Source organism: Microcaecilia unicolor, chromosome 1 (assembly GCF_901765095.1).
Source record: "Microcaecilia unicolor chromosome 1, aMicUni1.1, whole genome shotgun sequence".
Taxonomy (NCBI): Eukaryota; Metazoa; Chordata; class Amphibia; order Gymnophiona; family Siphonopidae; genus Microcaecilia; species Microcaecilia unicolor.
Window position 1 is genome coordinate 500,859,417 of NC_044031.1, and position 19,802 is coordinate 500,879,218.

General features: G+C 48.9%; 1 protein-coding gene across 1 annotated transcript in view; it reads left to right on the forward strand.

Moving 5' to 3' along the window:
- Nucleotides 1–19,802, forward strand: part of RAB2A (RAB2A, member RAS oncogene family) — a 213,882-nt gene that overhangs the window by 16,223 nt on the left and 177,857 nt on the right. The window contains exon 2 of the mRNA XM_030214829.1: nt 4,844–4,915. Within this exon, the coding sequence (XP_030070689.1) occupies nt 4,844–4,915 (72 nt within the window). The remainder of the gene's footprint in view (nt 1–4,843; nt 4,916–19,802) is intronic.

Below are 19,802 nucleotides of genomic sequence, written 5' to 3' on the forward strand. Positions count from 1 at the left end.
ATCTGCATAAAAACTTGCAAAAAATAAGTTTGCTAGAGCCTTCTAGCATTCATGCAATGCCGCACTACGCATTCACAAACTGACTTCCTGCCTGTCACACGACCACACTCTTCAGTTTATTTTCTTCTGCACGAGGAGTGACAGCTTTTTCTGTGGTCCCTCTATGTGCGCCTGGGAAAGAGCCTTCTTCAAATTTTTAAGTATTTTTGCTTCGGTTTTTTTGTGTCCAGGCGACTCTTCCACTGACTGCTCCACCGGCCCTGCAGCCTTCTCCTATGGCCGCTCTCCACGAGCTCATACAGGCCCGAGCTCGGTGCCACTTGCGGCTCCAGTTTCGGCTGCCACTCAGGTCGGCTCCTCATCAACAACGGTGGAGGAAGCTTCACAGCAGTCCATGTGGGCGTCGGCCTCTCGACATTGCCATTGAGGCCATAGGTTTTCGACGTCCAGGCAGGTTCAGTCTCGGAGGTCCCTGAGGGAGGTGCACTCTGACACTGAGGAGGAGTGCTCTTGAGAGTCAGAGGAAGATCCCAGATACTTTTCCTCGGATGAGTCCTTTGGGATTCCCTCTGAACCTAGTCCTCTACCTGAAAGGAGACTGTCTCCTCCTGAGAGCCTCTCCTTTTCATCGTTTGTGCGGGAAATAGCTGGAGCCATTCCATTCCCCGTAGATGTGGAGGATGAGCCCAGGGCTGAGATGCTCAAGGTCCTGGACTACACCTCTCCACCTAAGGAGTCAGTAACTGCTCCTTTACATAAGGTACTCCAGGAAGTCCTTATGCAAAACTGGTCCTTCCCTCTGTCTGGCCCCGTGATCCCCAAGAAGACTGATTTCCAGTATCAGATCCACAATGAACCTGGGTTGATGAGGTCTCGGTTACCCCATAACTCCATGGTGGTGGACTCCGCCCTCAACAGAGCCAAGAGTTCTAGAGACTATGCCTCGGCGCCCCTAGGCAGAGATGTTAGGGCCTTGGATTCTTTTGGGAGGAAGACATATCCAGCCGCTATGCTCGCTTCCCATATCCTATCTTACCAGCTCTTCACAAGCGTTCACTTGCAGAACTCGGTAAGGCAGCTGTCTACCTTGATCGATGCCCACCCTCTGGAGCAGGCCGAACATTTTCACCAGGTGGTCAAGCAGCAGAAGGCGTGTCGTAAATTCCTGGCCAGTGGCACTTACGACACTTTTGATGTAGCATCCAGAATCTCTGCTTGGGTATAGCAATGCGCAGACTCTCATGGTTGTGTGTCTCTGACCTAGACCATTCGATCCAGCAGAGGATTGCGGATGTTCCTTGCCAGGGGGGGTAACCTTTTTGGAGAGAAGGTAGAAGACCTGGCAAGAAGCACACAGATGCTATGGCTTCTCTCTCCCACCGGGCGCCTTCTGCTACATCCTCCTCAACTAGGAGGGTTTTTGGTGGGTCATGGAGTGCTCCCTAATTCTATGCTAGATGTAGGTACACTCTGGTGTTCCACCAACCTGCTCAGCCCCAGCGCGCTTATTCCCGTCAACAGCGTGCACCCAAGGCTCCTGCTGCTCCCCAGCAAAAGCAAGGGACGGGCTTTTGACTGACTCCATGAAAGCATAGCCGAAGTAACAGTATCCATGCTGGATGACTTAGGGGGGGGGGGGGGGAAGTTAATGTTTTTTCACCAAAGGTGGCCTCATAACCTCCAACGGGTGGGTTCTTCGAATAGTCCAGTTAGGATGCACCCTCAATCTGCAATCCAGACCTATAAATTGCCCACTAGGAGCTCATTTGTACAACTCCCAGCACAGGCAGGTAGTTGCAGAGGAACTCTCTGCCCTTCTAAAGGCCCATTTGATCGAACCCGTTCCACCAGGGGAAGAAGGGCTAAGATTCTATTCCAGGTACTTGTGCAGAAGAAAACAGGAGGGATACATCCCATCCTATATCTAAGGGCCCTAAACAAATTCCTAGTCCGAGAAAAGTTCAGGATTGTTTCCATGGGCACCCTTCTTCCCATGATTCAGGAGAACGATTGGCTATACTCTCTGGACTTAAAGGATGCTTACACACATCTCAATACTTCCAGCTCACAGGAAGTATCTTTGATTTCGGCGGGGAAAGCAGAACTTTCAGTACCGCATACTACCATTTGGCCTATTGTCAGCTCCCAGGGTATTTACAAAATGCCTAGCAGTAGTAGTTGTAGCGTCGCTACGCAGCCTGGGAGTGCATGTGTTCCCTTATCTCAATGATAGGCTGGTAAAGAGCACCTCGGAGGATGGTGCACGGGAGTCCATGCGGATGACTATCCAGGCACTGAAACTACTAGGGTTTGTAATTACGCCGAGACCCATCTCTCTCATTTCCGGAAATTGGGGGTTCATTGGAGCACTGCTGGACATGAAGACAGTTCAGGCCTATCTCTCCGAGGCATGGGCAGACAATCTTCTGTCCCTGTTGTCCACGGTTCGAACGTCTTAGCAAGTAACAGTTCTGCAGATGTTGAGACTGTTGGGGCACATGACCTCCACGGTTCTTGTTACACCAATGGCACGTTTGCATATAAGGTCTGCTCAGTGGACCCTAGCTTCTCAGTGGTATCAAGCTGCAGGGAATCCAGAAGATGTCATCCAACTGTCCATCGACTTTTGGAATTCTCTTCAGTGGTGGACAATTCAATCCAATTTGACCATGGGACAACCATTCCAAATTCCTCAGGCGCAGACATTGCTGACGATGGATGCATCTTTCCTGGGGTGGAGGAGCTCATGTAGATGGGCTTCATACTCAGGGAGCCTGGTCCTTCCAGGAAACAGGTCTTCAGATCAACCTCCTGGAACTTCGAGCAATAAAGGCCTTCAGAGATCGGCTGTCCAACCAACTTAATTCAAACAGACAACCAGGTTGGAATGTTCTACACCAACAAACGGGGTCACTGGATCTCGTCCTCTGTCAAGAAGCCGTTCAGATGGAGTATGGGCGCACCATCACGGCATTTTTCTCCGAGCCACTTATCTGCCAGGCATATACAACAGTCTGGCCGACAGACTGAACAGGGTAATGCAACCTCACGAGTGGTTGCTGAATATGGGCATAGCCTGCAAGATCTTCCAAACATGGGACACCCCCTCCTGTGGATCTTTTTGCCACTCAAATGAATCGCAAGGTCCCTCAGTTCTGTTCCAGGCTTTAGGCCCATGACAGACTAGCTTCAGATGCCTTTCTCCTGCTTTGGAGAAAAGGCCTGTATGTGTATTCTCCCATACCTCTAGTAGGAGAAGACTTTGCTGGAACTCAAGACCGCAGAACCATGATCCCGATTGCGCCCTATTGGCCGCGTCAGATTTGGTTCCCTCTTCTGGAATTGTCCTCTGAAGAACTGTGGAGATTGGAGCGTTTCCTGACCCTCATCACCCAGAATGAGGGATCGCTTCTGCATCCCAACTTCCAATCTCTAGCTCTCATGGCCTGGATGTTGAGAGCTTAGAATTCGCTTCCTTGGGTCTTTCGGAGGGTGTCTCCCAGGTCTTGCTTTCTTCCAGGAAAGATTCCACTAAGAGGTGTTACTCTTTCAAATGGAGGAGGTTTGCCGCTTGGTGTGACAGCAAGGCCATAGATCCTCTTTCTTGTCCTACACAGACCCTGCTTGAATACCTTCTACACTTGTCAGAGTCTGGTCTCAAGACCAACTCCGTAAGGGTTCACCTGAGTGCAATTAGTGCTTATCAACATGTAGAAGGTAAGCCTATCTCTGGACAGCCTTTAGTTCGCTTCATGAGAGGTTTGCTTTGGTCAAAGCCACCTGTCAAACCTTCGCCACTGTCATGGGATCTCAATGTCATTCTCACCCAGCTGATGAAAGCTCATTTTGAGCCACTGTCATGGGATCTCAATGTCATTCTCACCCAGCTGATGAAAGCTCATTTTGAGCCACTGAATTCCTGCCACCCCTCTGTTGCCAAAATCCTCCACCTTGTTCTGTTCCCTTCCCCCCCCCCCCCCCCCCCCCCGGCTCCCAGTGACAGACCCCTCAAGCTCCAGTACAAACACCCAGCTTTCTTGGACCCCCCCTCCCAACCTTACCATATCTTCCTCCTGGATTATGTAGCATAAGAAGCAAGACCACCTCCTCCTCCTCTGCTTGCCTGGGTCTTGACCTGACTGCTTATTTGAATTGTCCTGGACTGCATATAGTAGTTGGGCCCAGACAAGCAGAGGGAGGAAGAAGTGGTCTAATGTGTAGCCGCTTGCTTCCTATTTATGCCACATGGTCTGGGAGGACGGGATAAGCCGAGGGAGGGGTTGTGTGGGAACTGAAAGCAATTTGTGGGTGTATGCCACAAGGGAAGGGGATCAGAAACCTGACATTTTTTTCTGCCTTCTGTTCCCTATGCAGGATTCTGCAAGAATTACAGAATTCTGTGCAGGTGTGGGGAATTCTACTCCAGTTCTGCAGTAGTACAGAATGCCCTCAGGAGGAAGCTTGATTCTTTATGTAGAAGTATTCAAATCAGCTAAACTACTGTGATTGAACTCCAGTGGGTTGTTTTTAACCTGGATAGCTAAACAGTCAAATACGACTGCTATCTGGTCACAGGCACCGAGTATTGCTGATGCTTGGGTAAGTGCAGACTGGCCCTGGATCACTGTGGCACTCCCTGCATAGCGTGGGGTCCGTCTTTGCTGATGCTGAGCGGTAGTATCTGGTTATGTGCCACTCTGGGCACAAGTGATTTAACCAGGCAGGAGTCACTCCTGCTCAGTTAAATTGTTTTGAATATCAACCCCTTAAAGTTTTGTTGTATACTTATGTAAGGTTCATGAATGAAGCTTTGTCTTTAAAAATCTTTTATTTTTTTTTCCAGGTGTTGGAAAATCATGCTTATTATTACAGTTTACAGACAAGAGATTTCAGCCGGTGCACGACCTTACTATAGGTAAGTTCTCCAAGATAAGAATTTGAACTACAAGATAAGAGCTTAAATAGGACGGACTGTGTTACAAAAGAGGAACTTTATTTTGAAGTGGAATTATACTGAAGCTGCAGTATTGTGTGAAGTGGCTTGGAGAATAACCCACAAACCTTTAGGGCACACTAGCAGAAGCCTGTTGGGGATCCCTAGGTAGCAGATTTAGAAGAAACTAAAGAATGGACTAATGCAGGGCTTCTCAGCCCAGTCCTTGAGGCACACCCAGCCAGTCAGGTTTTGAGGATATCCACAATGAATATGCATGAGAGGTTTGCGTGCATTGCCTCGATGTACAAATCTAGTTCATGCATATTCATTGTGGATATTTTCAAAACCTGACTGGCTGTGTGTACTCTGAGATCTGGGTTGAGAAGTACTGGGCTAATGTATAGAGAGAAATGGCTCTTGGAATTCTTTCCATCTTTTCTGTGCGTCTGTGTTTCAGTGTTTTCTGTGACTTGAGGGGAAGAAGAATGGGTGATTTGAATGAATGGTACCCAAACATTCTGTTGGTTTGGAAAGAATAATAAAATGAAACTGTGGTAATATATCTAACCATTAGTTGTCACTGTCGGCAGATCTCAGATTGATTTAACCACATGGTGCCTCTGTCCCCAGGCAAAAGGATTCTCTACCACTAGGAGGCAATACACAAATAGTAGTAAGCCACTTGGTGTCAGGATACATAACAAATTAGTGATTGACGCATAGCTTTCTTCGTTTTCATAGTAGAATTCACAACAAAGTAAAAGAAATGCACATCTGAATCCCTAAGAGTCAGTGCAGCAGGAGTAAGTGGATGATGGGGAAAGCATGCACAGCATTTCTAATAGAAGTATTTCCAATCCTTTTGCATGTGTATCTGTGACCAAGAGAGGAAAGGGGACAGGTCTTCATATGGATCCCAGAGAACAGAGCAGGAGCTGTGGGTGTGCCATCACAGCTCCTTTGTGGGTTCTTTTTCCCTTTTAGATGGGGGCTGATATAGCTTGTGCCGCACCAGGAAGGTCTCTGAGGGCTCCCTTCCAGCCATGGAAGTGACTGGGTTGGGTTTCCTGCATGTGGTTGAAACCATGGTAATGCAGCCATCTTGGACCAGTCTCGCAGTCTCTCACTGAAAGTTGTCAGTGATGTTTAAGGCTTATGATTTCTTCCAAGGGGCAGGAATCCCTCTTCCTTCCCCCCCTCCCCTGAGCTATGGCAATGTCAGCTCTAGGCCTTTCTCATGGAGGCCCTTATCTAGTGGTCTCTAAGCACTTGCTCTGGTTCCAGGAAATGTTGGGAGCCAAGGGGCCTGTGATTTTCTGGGAGAAGAACTCTCTTAGTGACATAAATGGAAGAAGGGGAAGCTTATTGCCATCCAAGGGAGAAAGTGGGGCCTTCAGGAAGGAGGAATTTCCTCTTTGATTTCTAGAGTCACAGAAGCTCTGCAAAGTTTAGAGAAGCCCTTGGAAGAGATGGATGGAGATCCCATTCTGGAAGACCCCCCACAAGCAATCTGAATCTTTCCTGCTTCATAAAATACTGCAGTGAATCATCCTTTTGGAATTTGTGATGCCAAAGGAGGCCCTCAAGGGGGGACAAGACTCCTGGGTCAGCTCCACCTTTTACCCAAGGAAGAAAGAGATTCCTTATTTCAATGCTGAAGGTGCATACCTTGGTAATTGTAGTGACATGGAGGATCATAATCCCAGAAGAGGGTTGCATGATGCTCCAGGACTCGCAGAACAGAAATATAGAGACCCTCCTGAAACATAATCTTTTTCTTCTATGTCTATAATACTTCAAACAGCTGTTTAGGGGGCTGTGTGGCAAGGTTCCCTTGAGATGGGTGCAGCAGCTTTTGGGAGGGGGGAGTCAGATGGGAGTGTCTGGAGTCTGGGACAGCTTTTTGTTGGATGTATTGTATGATCTCATCTCATCTGTATCTCAGCCAGAAATATTATTTTGGTGGTGACAGCACATTGACTTTTATGGCTGTGGCATTGGTCGGCAGGTCTCCCTTTTTCACTATAGATCTGGAGAAATTGGTCAAGGATCTACGAGAGTCTAGGCCCCAGTGTTTTCTAGAAGATAAGCATATTCTTCCTGGCCCAGTGTTGGGGATGCCTCGATTTAAGTACTCCAGGAGATACAAGTTGGGAGGCAGAGCAGGCATTCCCTGCCCTTTCAGATCTTCTGGAAGCCCAAGGACAGCACCATCAATGTTCAGTGGAGACACACTTCACAGTGATGGGTGGAGGACCCACTGTATACTGATTCTGGTGGGAAGTTGTCTGTTCTATTTCTATCTCGAGTGAGTATAGATCATCTTGGGTCCTCGATATAGTTCAGCACAGTTATTCCTGAAATTTGTGGATCCAGTTTCAAATTTCTTTATGGAGTCCACTTGTGGAGGAGAGCTAAAGAGCCTAATTTGCTTACTTTGGAAGCTATCGTCACTATTCCCACAGTGAAGCAGGGACTTGGGAAATATTCAATTTATTTTTTATTGCCAATAAAGGACAACTCTTTTAACATCCTATCCTTGATCTGAAGGGAGTCATTCAGACTCTCGGGATTCTTCTGGTTCCTGATGGAAACCTTCCAGTTGATGATTCTGGTGGTTCATAAAGTGAAGTTTCTGGCCTTGTTGGATTTGGTGGAGGCTTATTTCCATATTCTGATTTAGCTGCATTACCATTACTTTCTCCATTTTACAGTCTTGGCGCAATATTTTCACCTCAGGGCCTTGCTGTTCAGACTAGTCTTGGCTGCAAGAACCTTTATCAAAGTGATGTTCCTTAGCATCCCTCCGGACCGGCCCAGAATGTGACTGATGGGTTGTGTACGCCTTCCAGCAGGTGGAGACTGAGAAAAAAACTGTGACTCTAGGAGCCAGTAAGAGCCCTTAGCAACCAGAGAAAGATCCAGTAATCTCAGTCTCCAGCAGGTGGAAGGTGGTGAGCCCTTCAGTCTGTCTTTTCTATACTTTTCTCTCTTTCTTGATTAGTTTTTAAGTGTTGGTATAATTTTCTTCTGTGTCCCTGTGCATTTCTAAGGAGATATATATATATATATATATATATATATATATATATATATATATATATATATATATATATATAAACAAAAACCTGCTCTTGGAAGCCTGAAACCTGTGGGGGTCCCTCAGAGCCTCGGGGGTGCTACACTCGGAAGGCCGAGTCCCTCCCCCCTGTTCCTCCCTGAAGAAAAAGCATGATTTTAATTTTGAATGCTTTAAATAGCAGTCTGTTGTCAGGAACAGCCTGACTGTGTGAAGTTCCTCCAGCTCTTCCTAGTAAGAACTGTAGAGGCAGGGAGAGGCAGCTGCTCTTATAAGCAAGAGTTTAAAAGAAAAAAGCGAGAGCCCCCCGGTCTGCTCCTGGTAGAGCCGTTTCTGGGCAGTAACAGCGAGCAGCACAGCTCCGGAGCGGTTCGCTGCGATCCGATCAGCTGTTAATTGCTCAGCTGTTTTGTATTTATTTTCCCCTTAGGAATGTCGGGGAAATTCCACTCCTTTGCCTTCTGTCAGCAGCGGGCTTTAGGAGCGAGTAGAGTTTGCCATTTTGGTATTGATCCTCAGAAACCAGGGTACTGTGATTGGGCAGTCGTCGGTACCGTTAGTCAGGGGGGTCCGTTTTTCCCATTGGGCCAGCGATCGCATCTCCTTCTCTCCAGCGATCGCGTCTCCGCTCCCGTTTTTGGCGGGAAACACTGCCATTTTGAATGTATCCTCGCTGGTTGTTTCACACGCCCCTTTGGCTTTTGAGCCTGTTTCTGTTCCACAGCCATCCGTGCTGCCAGCGGGGGAAGGAGGTTTCTTCCTGAATTTGTGCTTCAGTAGTACAAGGCTTTTCTCCTTCATAAAGCTGAGCCTGTGGACTCTCCTGGGAAGCGTTCTCTGCAGGGGGTGCCTCTGTTGTTCAAAGTGAACAGTTTAGATTCCCTGAGGAGGTTAAACAGTTTTTGTTTCTTCTGCTCAGGAAATTCCTTCATTAGCAGAGCAGTTAAGGTTTACTGTTTTCACAAACAGCACTCAAGAGGGATAGAGAGTGTTGGAATCTAGCATATTTTTATTTTTATTTCACTTTCGTGGGCACGAGGTTCATTGGAGCAAGTGAATATTTATCTTTATGATTTAAACATGATCTAAACGAAATCACCAACGAGATCAACCAAAGCCTCCAAATCATGCACTCCTGGGCGGATGCATTCCAGCTGAAACTCAACGCAGAAAAAACACAATGTCTTGTACTCACATCACAACATAACACAAACAATTACTCCACCATAACCACACCATACTGTTCTCTTCCCGTCTCACAAAATCTGAAAATTCTTGGAGTTACCATTGACAGATACCTCACACTCGATGCCCATATGAAGAATACGACGAAAAAGATGTTCCACTCCACGGGGAAACTCAAAAGAGTAAAACCTTTCTTCCTGAGATACATCTTCCGTACTCTGGTACAGTCAATGGTAATAAGTCATCTGGACTACTGCAACGCACTGTACGCTGGCTGCAAAGAACAGACTATTAAAAAACTCCAAACAGCCCAGAATACCACCGCCAGACTCATATTTGGAAAAACTAAATATGAAAGTGCAAAACCCCTAAGAGAGAAACTTCACTGGCTCCCACTCAAGGAACGTATTGCGTTCAAGATCTGCACGATTGTACACAAAATCATTCACGCAAACGCCCCAATCTACATGCTAAACCTCGTGAACCTGCTTCCCAGAAACGCCATAAGGTCATCCCGCAAATTTCTCAATCTGCACTTCCCCAGCTGTAAAGGACTAAAATACAAGCTGACACATGCCACTACCTTCTCTTACATGAGCACGCAGTTGTGGAATGCATTACCTACAGCCTTGAAAACTATTGACGAAATAACTATCGCAAATCACTGAAGACTCATCTCTTCAACAAGGCCTACAAAGAGAACCCATAGCCTTACAAAACTACCTCATCAACCCACCCAGTTATGAAAGTCCACCTTCTATACTAACCTGCCAAACACTTTCCTTCTCTGTTCCCCTACTTAATCTTTGTACACTACCAATTGTATCTGATATCCTGGAATGACTATGTCATAACAAAACTCTGTAAGCCACATTGAGCCTGCAAATAGGTGGGAAAATGTGGCATACAAATGCAATAACAAAAAAAATTTAAAGTTAATAAGAGCATGGGTGTGCATTTACTTGTAAGTAAGTTACCAAATGCTCAAACAGAAGTTTGCTTTGGGCATGCTTAATATGGCAGCCTCAGTTAAAAAAAAAAAAAAAAAAAAGGAAATGGCTTCTCTGACAGCCATGTTTCCATCTTTATGCTCCTTTCTAGTCTGTTGCTATGTTGTTTTTATTTTGCTAAGGTCTGTATGGTCTTCCAGCTCTGCAGCTGGCTGAAAAGCATTCTTTTGGGGAGAGCAGTTTATAATAAGGCTGCTCTAAGCTCATCTTTCCTTTTCTCCTTTTTTTTCCCCCCCACCCACCGCTTTTGTTTTCTTTTCCTTCTTACAGTGGGGTGCAGATGTCTGGAATAGGAAGCTCTTAATGCACTTCTCAAGCTTCAGTACACATTTTTTGCTTATATGCTTTAGCCCAATCCTAGTCTATGTCCACACAGCAGTTTTGTACATTTGCAGAGGGTTGCAGCCTAATTGTGCAAGGGAGGAGAGTGATGGTTCACCCCTACCTTGACAATTGGCTGGTCAGGGCAAAGAACGAATCTGAATGTTTAAACCAGTGATGGGCAACCTTTTGAGCTTGGTGTGTCAAAATTCGCCAAAAAACTGAGCATAACTCGGGTGGTGTGTCACTTCGAGAAAAAAAAAACATAATTTTGCGATATTTATAGTTTAAATAACAAAAATATATAATTGTAATATATAACTGTATTTAATAAACCAAAAAGTAATTATTTAACTTACCTGCCGCTATTTCTAATGGCGGGAAACGGCACCCATGATTTATTCTCCCTTTTTGTTTTCCCTCTCTCATAACGAATTGCTACAAACAAGTAGTGAAAGGAGCATTATAAAAGCAATGAAAAGTGATTTCTTAGCTGGACCGGTATTTTTAGGAACTTCCCAAACAAGTGTGGAGCAGGAGCAGCAGTCAGTGTCGAAGCACAGCTGAGCTAAGGCTGCAACAGGATCACAGAGAGGAAGAAAGCGGCCGCTGACCCGACTTTATTTGTCTGAAGAGAGCAGCAGCTGCCTGGGTTACTCGCAACTCAGCACTCAGGTTCGACATTTAATCACAATTGCCTCGAGCCTCAGGCAGTTTTTTCACCTGGCTGAGCTACAACTGCAGTGAGCTTGATTGGTTGTAGGGAGCCTGTCTGGCGCCTAAAAGGGCACTCCTAATTGGATGATTCTGACGAAGAGGACTGCTGGTTACCAAGGCTGCGAGGTGGGGCGGAGCAGGGGGGTTCAGACTCCGAGGGGGGTTCTGAAGCTGCGATAAGACCACCAACGCCCCTTTTGTCCCTGCCTAAGTCCGTACCTGGCAGTAAGAGCAGGTAGGCTGGTTTCTATTTGCTGCCGGCTTTCAACCCGCGTGTCATCCAAAATGGCTACGCTTGTCAGTGCTGACACGCGTGTCATAGGTTCGCCATCAGGGGTTTAAACAGTGGTTCCCATGGGACATGTGAGTGGTGAATACAATGAAGAGCCACCTGTCACTGACCCAGTCTGGACTGCCTGGGAACTTGGTTCAACACCCACCTGGGCTGATGTCTCTAGTCAAGGAAAGGCTGGAAAGCTCCAGTGTTGTATGTGGTTTTGGCTTTTTGTCACCTACTCTTGGCAAATCCTCATCCAGCAGCCTGGTATTGCCTGTGTACTGGGTCTGTTGCCTTTGGCGATAGAATTGATTCAGTAGGCCAAGCGCACATTCATCCACTACAAACCTTGCTGTTGTCTTGGTGGTTGCCCCCATCTTAAGATTACGCTTGGTGCCTCATACTACCCCTGCACATCTGCAGATGTCTTGGTGGTGGCTGGAGGAGCAAAGGTTAATGGGCTATGGACATATGCGCCTCACCTGGGTTGTGGTGACAACAAAAATGAGGCTTTCAGATTGGGGTTCTCTTTCCTGGGCCTGGTGGCCTAGAGATGTTGAAACAGCTCAGAGGCAACAGGCTGAAGACTTGGACCTTCTGCTTGGTTCGTCAGGATTTTTTAAAATCTCCTATGACTTTTAATGCAGATCTGCGTGCCCGGTGATGGTTTCTGGGCCCCTCTTGCTGGATATCAGAGTCTTTTGGTAGGTCAAAGGATCCAGCGGGAGTCCCATTAGATATAACAGACAAATTGGGGGTTAGGGGGAGAGGTGCAAAACTGTTTGCCCAGAAAAGCAATCCTGGTGGGTAAGAAATATATTTTTTAGGTCATGGACAAATCTAGAACAGCCTTCATGTTGGGGGGGTGGAAGAACGAACTTCATGCTATCGTGGTATGGGAAGCGAGGGAGGCCTATCAAACTCCCAAGTGGAAAAAAACATTTTCTATTATTGTGGAATTATATCTGAACATTGGGCTTCTAGCCTGCGTTAGATAGTTTTGAATAGACTGAGGTCAGGACCACAATGACCGTACTTCTTGTGGTCAGAACCATGATGGGGAGGGATGGTCTATGGGTTGGTTTCGGTAAGAGGAAGACCACCTTAGAGTTCTTTTGTAGGGTAAGAGGTTATAAGAACCAGTGACCTCTTACGGTTATTTGGTTTAGATATTGGATTTGACTGTGGGTGTTTGGAGTAGAATGGGGAGGGGGTTCTTTGGGAATAGGGAGATAAGTGCTTGATATATGGATATTCTAATAAGACATTGTATTGGTATCTGATGTTAATTAAATACAATAAAAGTTGTTTGAATATAAATGTACTACTTAGTAACTTCATTGCATACCCCCTTAATCCTTGTACTTTTAGAAAAAGCAAGTAAGCAATTCAAGTCTATTCCACTCCACTCATAGACCTCTACTGTGTCTCCCCTTATCTATCTCTTCTCTATGCTGAAGAGCCCTGAACTCTTTATCCTTCCCTCATAGGGTAGTCATTCCATCACCCTTCTCTGTACTTTTTTCTAATTCAGCTACATCTTTTTCAAGAGGTGGTGACAAGAATTGTACACAATATTTAGGGTGCAGTCACACTATGGAGTGATTGAGGCATTCCTTAGCATCCCTCCGGACCGGTCCAGGAACTGACTGGTGGTTATGTACTCCTTCCTTCAGCAGGTGGAGACTGAGAATTCTGACTAGAGAGCCAATAAGAGCCCTGGCCAACTAGCCCTAGATTCAGTAATTTCAGACTCCAGCGGGTGGAAGGAGGTGAGCCCTTTAGTCTCCTCTCTATCTTTCAGGTTTTGAGGTTTTAGGTATTATCAAGGCATAGATTGTCTGCTTTCTCTTATCTATATCTCTTTCTGTGCCTCTGTGGTTTAGGCTTTTGGTGACTGGGTGCGGTGCACACTTCAGTCAGTCTTGGGGTCCCCCGACGTTTGATTCTTTACTTTAGGCTAAAGATGTAAAGGGAGGTGATAAGACCTTTTTCAGATACATTGGAAAGGAGAAAAGATAGAAATGGAATTGCAAGACTGAAAGATAATGAGATTCCTTGTCATCATCAGCAGATGAATCCTTTAACTGATGGGTTGTACCAGCCTACCAGCAGGTGGAGATAGAGAACACTGAAGAATCACAGTGACCCTTGGACGGCTAGCCCCATCTGCCTTCAGTATTTCTCTATCTCCCAGCAGGTGTGGACGTAGCTTGATCAGCTCCTGGATTTCTGCCTGGGGTGGCTCCTGTGCTTTGCCAGTTGAGCAGGGGTGTTGTGGCTGGTGGTGCCCACTTTAAAGGCATATAGGTTCGCCCTTTCCCTGCCTTCCCCATTCCCCCCTCCTCCCAGAGTCCCTCTGTTGCTGCTTGCCTCCAACTTTCCTCACAGCGTTAAAAAAAAAAAAAAAAGTGCGCGCTTATACAGCATTGCTATTCTGGTACAGTGCAGAGTGACCGGAGCTCGTTGACTCTGTCTTCTGAGGTGAGAGTGGTGCCCAGCTCCTCCGGGGTGGTTCCCGCGGACAGCGTTCCGAGCGGGGTAAGTTTTGGCACGAAGCCGCCATAACATTGCTATATTTCCATCCTGTTGGGCGATGGCTGCTGAAGGAGTGTTCGTCTGACAAGACTTCTTCACGTGCTGTAAAGTGCAGCACTTTACAGTGTGTGAAGAAGTCTTGTCAGACGAACACGTTTGGTTCGACCTACAGTCTTTTTAAAGAGTATTTTACTACTCTGAAGATTTTGCTTCATTACTTTCCAATAAGACTCCTGATGCAGGCTTAACGGCCTAAACACAACGTTGTGTTGAGTCTTCGTACATCAATAAACTCCTTTCACCAACATACATCTTCCAGTCTTTGGTATCCTTGGTCACCCTCCCACTTTTTCTGTTGTACTAAATATTCTCTGAGGACAAGCAGGCTGCTTGTTCTCACTGATGGGTGACGTCCACGGCAGCCCCTCCAATCGGAAACGTCACTAGCAAAGGCCTTTGCTAGTCCTCGCGCGCCCATGCGCACCCCGCATGCGCGGCCGTCTTCCCGCCCGAACCGGCTCGTGTTCGTCAGTCTTCTTTTTTCCGCGCTCGGGACGGTCGTGTTTTGCCGCCGTTTCGCGCCCCTCAAGTTGACCCTTGCGCGTCTTCGCGGTTTCGCTAAAAAAAAAAAAGAAAGACCTTGGTCTTTGTCCCTTCCCGTGTGTCCAGTTTGTTTCCCCGACGTAAGTTTCCTTTCGCTTTCGGGGTAGGCCTTTTTTGTGGCCTCGGTATGGGTTTTTTCTCTCCCCCTTATTTTTGGTGCCCTTCGTCACCATCGCGAATTTTGATTTCGCCGGCGTGATTTTTCTGCCCATGTCATCGAAGTCTCCCAGCGGCTTCAAGAAGTGCACCCAGTGCGCCCGGGTAATCTTGCTCACTGATAGGCACGCGTCGTGTCTTCAGTGTCTGGGGGCTGGGCACCGCCCGCAGGCCCTGCAGTCTTTGTGCTCTTTTACAGAAGAGGACTCAGGTAGCGAGATTGGCCCAGTGGAACATGTTGTTCTCGGGCTCTTCGTCGACAACAGCACCGGAGGCATCGAGTGCATCGACTTCGACAGCATCAAGGCCTTCGACCTCGGCATCGAGGTATCGACCCTCTGCATCGTCGGTACCGAGACATCAGAAGGCTGCGTCGGTGGTACCGGGACCTCCGCTGTTGCTGATGTCGTTGGACAGTGGTGCTTCGACTGGAGTGCAGGTGAGGGCTGTCCATTCCCCTGCTGGTGGCGGTGAGCCTTCGGGTGGGTCTCCTCCTAACCTGAGGGCTCCTGCGGTATAGCCCCCCCCCCCCCCCCCCCCCCCGAGACCGACCTTCTTCGGCCTTGGCCCCCAAGGAAGAGACGGTTGGATTCTACGTTCTCGTCGGTACCGGGAAGCTCCGGTGACATGCTTCGTTTGAAAAAGTCAAAAAAGCATCGACACCGGTCACCTTCCCGCATCGGTACCGAGAGCTCTGGGTCGCCGAGGGAGTCGGCATCCAGTAGGCATCGGCACCGGGAGGACCGCTCACCCTCTGTTCAGGAGGTGTCGATGCGCTCCACCTTGGACAGCCCGGAACAGCCTCCACACCCGGAACAGACTCTGACCTCGCCGCCTGCATCGGCTTCCATGTCTTTTTCCACAGCCGCTCTGCACGAGCGCCTCCGGGCCGTTCTCCCGGAGATCCTGAGAGAGCTGTTGCGCCCTTCCCCTCCGGTACCGGGGGTGCTTGCACCTCCGGTACCGTCGAGTGAGGCGCCGGCTGGCCCTTTACCCGGGGTGAGATCTCCGACTTGTGTCTGATACCGATGGTGAGGCCTCGTGGGAGGAGGAGGAGGACATCAGATATTTCTCTGACGAGGAGTCTGATGGCCTTCCTTCTGATCCCACTCCCTCCCCTGAAAGGCAGCTTTCTCCTCCCGAGAGTCTGTCTTTTGCGGCCTTTGTCCGGGAGATGTCTACGGCCATCCCCTTCCCGGTGGTTGTGGAGGATGAGCCCAGGGCTGAAATGTTTGAGCTCTTGGACTATCCTTCTCCACCTAAGGAAGCGTCCACAGTACCCATGCATCATGTCCTAAAAAAGACATTGCTGGCAAACTGGACCAAGCCTCTAACTAATCCCCACATTCCCAAGAAGATCGAATCCCAGTACCGGATCCATGGGGACCCAGAGCTGATGCGCACTCAGTTGCCTCACGACTCTGGTGTGGTGGATCTGGCCCTAAAGAAGGCTAAGAGTTCTAGGGAGCATGCTTCGGCACCCCCGGGCAAGGACTATAGAACCTTAGACTCCTTTGGGAGGAAGGCCTACCATTCTTCTATGCTCGTGGCCAAGATTCAGTCCTACCAGCTCTACACGAGCATTCATATGCGGAACAATGTGCGGCAGTTGGCGGGCTTGGTGGACAAGCTCCCTCCTGAGCAAGCCAAGTCGTTTCAGGAGGTGGTCAGGCAGCTGAAGGCGTGCAGAAAATTCCTGGCCAGAGGGGTATATGATACCTTTGATGTTGCGTCCAGGGCCGCTGCTCAAGGTGTGGTGATACGCAGACTCTCATGGCTGCGTGCCTCCGACCTGGAGAATAGAATCCAGCAGCGGATTGCGGACTCCCCTTGCCGAGCGGACAACATTTTTGGAGAAAAAGTCGAACAGGTGGTAGCCTTCAGCATCTACCTCTTCAGGTAGACATTTTTATGGGGGAAGGAGGACTGTCCCTACTCTTCTGGTAAGCGTAGGTACAATCCTCCTTCTCGACAGCCTGCGGCCCAGGCTAAGCTCCAGCGCGCGCGCTCTCGTCAGCAGCGTGCGCCTCAGCAAGGCCCCACGGCTCCCGAGCAAAAGCAGGGGGCGAGCTTTTGACTGGCTCCAGCAGAGCATAGCCGACATCAACGTATCAGTGCCGGTCGGGGGGAGGTTAAAAGCTTTTCACCAAAGGTAGCCTCTTGTAACCTCCGACCGTTGGGTTCTTCAAATAGTCTGGCAGGGATACACCCTCAATTTGGCCTCGAAACCTCCAAATTGCCCACCGGGAGCTCAGTCCTACAGCTTCCAGCACAAGCAAGTACTTGCAGAGGAACTCTCCGCCCTTCTCAGCGCCAATGCGGACGAGCCTTTGCCATCCGAGCAAGAAGGGCTGGGATTCTATTCCAGGTACTTCCTTGTGGAAAAAAAAACAGGGGGGACGCGTCCCATCCTAGACCTAAGGGCCCTGAACAAATATCTGGTCAAGGAAAAGTTCAGGATGCTTTCCCTGGGCACCCTTCTTCCCATGATTCAGGAAAACGATTGGCTATGTTCTCTGGACTTGAAGGAAGCCTACACGCACATCCCGATACTGCCAGCTCACAGGCAGTATCTGCGATTTCAGCTGGGCACACGTCACTTCCAGTACTGTGTGCTACCCTTTGGGCTCGCCTCTGCGCCTAGAGTGTTCACGAAGTGCCTGGCGAGGACTAGCAAAGGCCTTTGCTAGTGAAGTTTCCGGTTGGAGGGGGCTGCCGTGGACGTCACCCATCAGTGAGAACAATCAGCCTGCTGTCCTCGGAGAATACCTTCTACAGGTATGTAGCATTCGCTTTTAACCATTTTCCTCTTTTAATGTTAAAGCAATATTTATTTATTTATTTATTTGTTGCATTTATATCCCACATTTTCCCACCTATTTGCAGGCTCAATGTGGCTTACATAGTACCGTGATGGCGAACGCCAATTCTGTTATCAGAAATACGTAGAGGGGCATCTTCGATCGGGACGCCCATCTCTAAGGGCACCCATCTTCGAGGACGGTGCAGCGAAGGGGCGGGGCCAACCATATTTTCGAAACAAGATGGGCGTCCATCTTTCGTTTCAATAATACGGTTGGGGGGCTCCCAAATCTCGACCTAAATGCTGAGATCGCCGGATTTAGAGATGGGCGCCCTCAGTTTTTCCCCCATAATGGAAACTGATGACGCCCATCTCAAAAACGAATAAATCCAAGGCATTTGGTCGTGGGAGGGGCCAGGATTCATAGTGCACTGGTCCCCCTCACATGCCAGGACACCAACCGGGCACCCTAGGGGGCACTACAGTGGACTTCGCAAATTGCTCCCAGGTACATAGCTCCCTTACCTTGGGTGCTGAGCCCCCCAAAACCCACTCCCCACAACTATACACCACTACCATAGCCCTGAGGGGTAAAGTGGGGGCACCTACATATGGGTACAGTGGGTTTGGAGGGCTCCCATTTTCCACCACAAGTGGAACAGGTAGGGGGGGATGGGCCTGGGTCAGCTTCCTGAAGTCCACTGCACCCACGAAAACTGCTCCAGGGACCTGTATACTGCTGTCATGGACCTGAGTATGACATTTGAGGCTGGCATAGAGGCTGGCAAAAAAGTTTTGAAAGTTCGTTTTTTTGAGGGTGGGAGGGGGTTAGTGACCACTGGGGGGGAGTCAGGGGAGGTGATCCACGATTCCCTCCGGTGGTCATCTGGTCAGTTCGGGCACTTTTGGGACTTTGACTGGAAAAAAAAGGGACCAAATAAAGTGGACCAAGTTCTCCCCAAGGACGCCCTTCTTTTTTCCATTATTGGCCGAGGGTGCCCATCTCAACCACGCCCTGGCACGCCCCTGTCCCGCCTTCGCTACCCTTCCAACACGCCCCGGGAACTTCGGCTGTTCCGGCGACGGAAAGCAGTTGGGGACACCCAAAATTGGCTTTCGATTATGCCGATTCTGGCGCCCCTGAAAAGAAGGGCGCCCATCTCCCGATTTATGTCAAAAGATGGGTGCCCTTCTCTTTTGAAAATGAGCTGGATAGTGGTAATTGCGTTAAAGTCCGTGAGTAACAGAGAGTGTCTTAGGTAGTTGAGGAGGAAGAATTAAGTGTCCTTTTCTGGTACAAGGTTCGTTGTGTTGCAGGGTTCAGATGTTTAGGTTGGATCGTTGTGGTAGGCCTTCTTGAACAGATTGGTCTTTAACGATTTCTCCGAGGACAAGCAGGCTGCTTGTTCTCACTGATGGGTGACGTCCACGGCAGCCCCTCCAATCGGAACACTTTACTAGCAAAGGCCTTTGCTAGTCCTCGCGCGCTCATGCGCACCGCGCATACGCGGCAGTCTTCCCGCCCGAACCGGCTCGTGTTCGTCAGTCTTCTTTTGTCCGCGCTCGGTACGGTCGTGTTTTCGCCGTGTCATGCCCCGCAAAGTCGACCTCGCGCGTTCTTCGTGTTGTTTTCAAAGAAAAACAAAACAAAAAAAACCATTCTGTGTGTGGAAAGAGACTCTTTAGTCTTTTTCCCCCCGCTATTTCCAGCTTTTTCGCCCCGGTAAGTTTTCTTTCGTTGTCGGGGTAGGCCGCTTTTAGGCCTCGGGTCGAAGTTTTCTTCCCCTTGTTTTTCGGGTGCCTTTTCCGCCATTTCGACTTTTGATCTCGCCGGCGTGATTTTTCCGCCCATGACATCGAAGTCTCCCAGCGGCTTCAAGAAGTGCACCCAGTGCGCCCGGGTCATCTCGCTCACTGACAGGCACGCGTCGTGTCTTCAGTGCTTGGGGGCTGGGCACCGCCCGCAGGCCTGTAGTCTGTGTTCCCTTTTGCAAAAGCGGACTCAGGTAGCGAGATTGGCCCAGTGGAACGTTTTGTTCTCGGGCTCTTCGTCGGCATCGGCACCGGGGGTATCGAGTGCATCGACGTCTTCAGCGTCCAGACCTTCATCCTCTGTCGCCAGTGCATCGAGGCATCGGCCCTCTGCATCGGCGCTGAGACATCGGACAGCTGCATCG